The sequence below is a fragment of the Sinocyclocheilus anshuiensis genome, unplaced genomic scaffold (genome assembly GCF_001515605.1).
Source record: "Sinocyclocheilus anshuiensis isolate Anshui unplaced genomic scaffold, SAMN03320099.WGS_v1.1 scaffold1092, whole genome shotgun sequence".
NCBI lineage: Eukaryota > Metazoa > Chordata > Actinopteri > Cypriniformes > Cyprinidae > Sinocyclocheilus > Sinocyclocheilus anshuiensis.
Window position 1 is genome coordinate 172,123 of NW_015551061.1, and position 3,533 is coordinate 175,655.

Consider the following 3,533-nt stretch of genomic DNA (forward strand, 5'->3'; position numbering starts at 1 on the left):
TATATATCAGTCTGGCGAGTAAACTAAAAAAATGTACTAGCCAATGGCGATTCAATTGCCAAGGTGTTCGTTGAGGGCTGATACTTGAAGGATAGATGGAGTGACGCCTACAACAACTGCGAAATTTTTCGATGGTAACAAAGACCTTGGATTTCCTGTAGCACTGTTTATTGTTCACCCCAAGCTCTTTCCGGGGAGTATCATGAGGGACCTGCAGATAATAAGAGTGGCTGTGTGTAGTGTGGCACATCCTGCTTGACTCTTTCATCCCAGCTGCAGTCAGGTTAGGAGACAGAGCATTCAGTTCGAACACTGGGGCTTGTGTGTGCTGCACGCCAGACTTTGTGGAATGTGTTTGTGTGTGAGAGACGGACTTGAGTGCTGTATGAGAATGAGGGAGAAAGTTGGTACCACAAATGTAAAAATTAACCATTTTGCTGTGTTTTTTTTTCAGATTAGGTGGCTGAGCTTGGCTGTGAGAGAATCATGGCTACCCAATGTAAGTTATTCTACATGTCTCTATATTAAAATATATATTTGCAAAGCGGAAATTTTGGGAGAGCTAAAATATTTAACATTTTTGTTTAAAGACTATTCGGTTATCTCTTTTTATAATGTTTCATGTGCAGCTGACTTGATGGAGCTCGACATGGTCATGGAGCCGGATCGCAAGGCTGCAGTCAGCCATTGGCAGCAACAGTCTTACCTGGACTCAGGTATCCACTCTGGGGCCACAACCACTGCCCCATCCCTGAGCGGCAAGGGTAACCCAGAGGATGAGGATGTGGATAATCAGATGCTGTATGAGTGGGAGCAGGGCTTTAACCAGTCCTTCAACCAGGAGCAGGTAGCAGGTGTGTGGTGATTCTATTCTCCTGTGTTGAGAATTTATGGAAAAATGAGGATTTCATGTTCTTAATGTGAGGTTGGGTCAAAAAAGTCTGGAATAGAAAATGCACAATTCACTTATTTAAACAGGAAACTGCACTCACATTGGTTTACGTAAGACACAATGCTGAGACAATTGCTTATTGTTCTAGCTTGCTTGTATCTGTTGTATGGGATTAACAATCACTGTATTATAGTAATAGACATAACAGACCTTTATAGTCATTTTGATTAATTGTGCATAAGACAGTTGCTTGATATAGTACTGTGATTTCTCTGTAGACATTGATGGTCAATATGCCATGACCAGAGCCCAGAGAGTCCGGGCGGCCATGTTTCCTGAGACTCTAGATGAGGGCATGCAGATACCTTCCACACAGTTCGACTCTGCCCACCCTACCAACGTCCAGCGCCTGGCCGAGCCCTCACAGATGCTCAAGCACGCTGTGGTCAACCTCATTAACTACCAGGATGATGCAGAGCTGGCCACCCGCGCCATTCCAGAACTCACCAAACTACTGAACGATGAGGATCAGGTTAGAACGGATGGTTTGTCAAGAACAGCCAGTGCTGTGACACTGTCAGAGTGCGCTAATGGCTCAATTTCTACTTTTTCCATCAGGTGGTGGTAAATAAGGCAGCTGTGATGGTGCACCAGCTCTCAAAGAAGGAGGCCTCTCGTCACGCCATCATGCGATCCCCACAGATGGTGTCAGCCATTGTGAGGACCATGCAGAACACTAGTGATGTAGAAACGGCACGCTGCACCTCCGGCACCCTGCACAATCTTTCCCACCACAGAGAAGGCCTGCTCTCCATCTTCAAATCGGGAGGCATTCCTGCCCTTGTCAAAATGCTTGGGTTGGTTCACCTTCATGCTCTCTATTTTTAAACACAAATATCGATCATCATGCGGATATACAGCCGTGGCCAAAAGTTTTGAGAATGACACAAATATTAATTTTCACAAAGTCTGCTACCTCAGTTTTTATGATGACAATTTGCATATACTCCAGAATGTTATGAAGAGTGATCAGATGAATTGCAAAGTCCCTCTTCACCATGAAAATTAGCTTAATCCCAAAAACATTTCCACTGTATTACAGCCATGCCACAAAAGGACCAGCTGACATCATGACAGTGATTCTCTCATTAACACAGGTGAGAGTGTTGATGAGGACAATGCTAGAGATCACTCTGTCATGCTGATTGAGTTAGAATAACAGACTGGAAGCTTTAAAAGGAGGGTGGTGCTTGAAATCATTGTTCTTCCTCTGTTAACTATGGTTACCTGCAAGGAAACGTGCAGTTATCATTGCTTTGCACAAAAAGGGATTCACAGGCAAGGATAATGCTGTTAGTAAGATTGCACCTAAATCAATCATTTATCGGATCATCAAGAACTTCAAGGGGAGAGGTTCAATTGCTGTGAAGAAGGCTTCAGGGTACCCAAGAAAGTCCAGCAAGTGCCAGGACCGTCTCCTAAAGTTAATTCAGCTGCGGGATCGGGGCACCACCAGTGCAGAGCTTGCTCAGGAATGGCAGCAGGCAGGTGTGAGTGCATCTGCACGCACCGTGAGGCCAAGACTTCTGGAGGATGGCCTGGTGTCAAGAAGGGCAGCAAAGAACCCACATCTCTCCAGGAAAAACATCAGGGACAGACTGATATTCTCAAAAAGGTACAGGGATTGGAGCTGAGGACTAGGGTAAAGTCATTTTCTCTGATGAATCCCCATTCTGATTGTTTGGGGCATCCGGAATAAAGCTTGTCCGGAGAAGAAAAGGTGAGCGCTTCCATAAGTCCTGTGCTATGCCAACAGTAAAGCATCCTGAGACCATTCATGTGTGGGGTTGCTTCTCAGCCAAGGGAGTGGGCTCACTCACAATTTTGCCTAAAAACACAGCCATGAATAAAGAATGGTACAAAAACTTCTCCCAACCATCCAAGAACAGTTTGGTGATAAACAATGCCTTTTCCAGCATGCTGGAGCACCTTGCCATAAGGCAAAAGTGATAAATAAGTGGCTCGGGGAACAAAACAACAAAATTTTGGGTCCATGGCCAGGAAACTCCCCAGACCTTAATCCCATTGAGAACTTGTGGTCAATCCTCAAGAGGCGGGTGGACAAACAAAAACCCACAAATTCTGACACACTCCAAGCATTGATTATGCAAGAATGGGCTGCCATCAGTCAGGACGTGGCCTAGAAGTTGATAGACCGCATGCCAGGGCGAATTGCAGAGGTCTTGGAAAAAGAAGGGTCAACACTGCAAATACTGAGTCTTTGCAGAGTCTTTGCAATTGTCAATAAAAGCCTTTGACACTTATGAAATTCTTGTAATTACACTTCAGTATACCATATACCATACTGACAAAAAGATCTAAAAACACTTTTTAAACAGACAAATATCGACCATCATGCGGATGTATACTGAATCTTTTGAATCAGGGAAGTTGTAGTGTTTTTGGAATTCAAGGACTAGCAGGCTGAGTCATAGTGAGACCTGCTCTGTGTGCTTAAGCTTGAATCCCATTATTTATCTGTAGTTTGGGTCTAATTAATATAATTAATATCTCTTCAGTTCCCCAGTGGACTCCGTACTGTTTTATGCCATTACAACTCTACACAACCTCCACAACCTCC

General features: G+C 44.3%; 1 protein-coding gene across 1 annotated transcript in view; it reads left to right on the plus strand.

Annotated features, from left to right (window-relative positions):
• Nucleotides 1–3,533, plus strand: part of LOC107661989 (catenin beta-1-like) — a 35,419-nt gene that overhangs the window by 12,174 nt on the left and 19,712 nt on the right. The window contains exons 2-5 of the mRNA XM_016451814.1: nt 455–499; nt 630–854; nt 1,171–1,424; nt 1,511–1,749. Of these exons, the coding sequence (XP_016307300.1) occupies nt 487–499; nt 630–854; nt 1,171–1,424; nt 1,511–1,749 (731 nt within the window). The 5' untranslated portion in view covers nt 455–486. The remainder of the gene's footprint in view (nt 1–454; nt 500–629; nt 855–1,170; nt 1,425–1,510; nt 1,750–3,533) is intronic.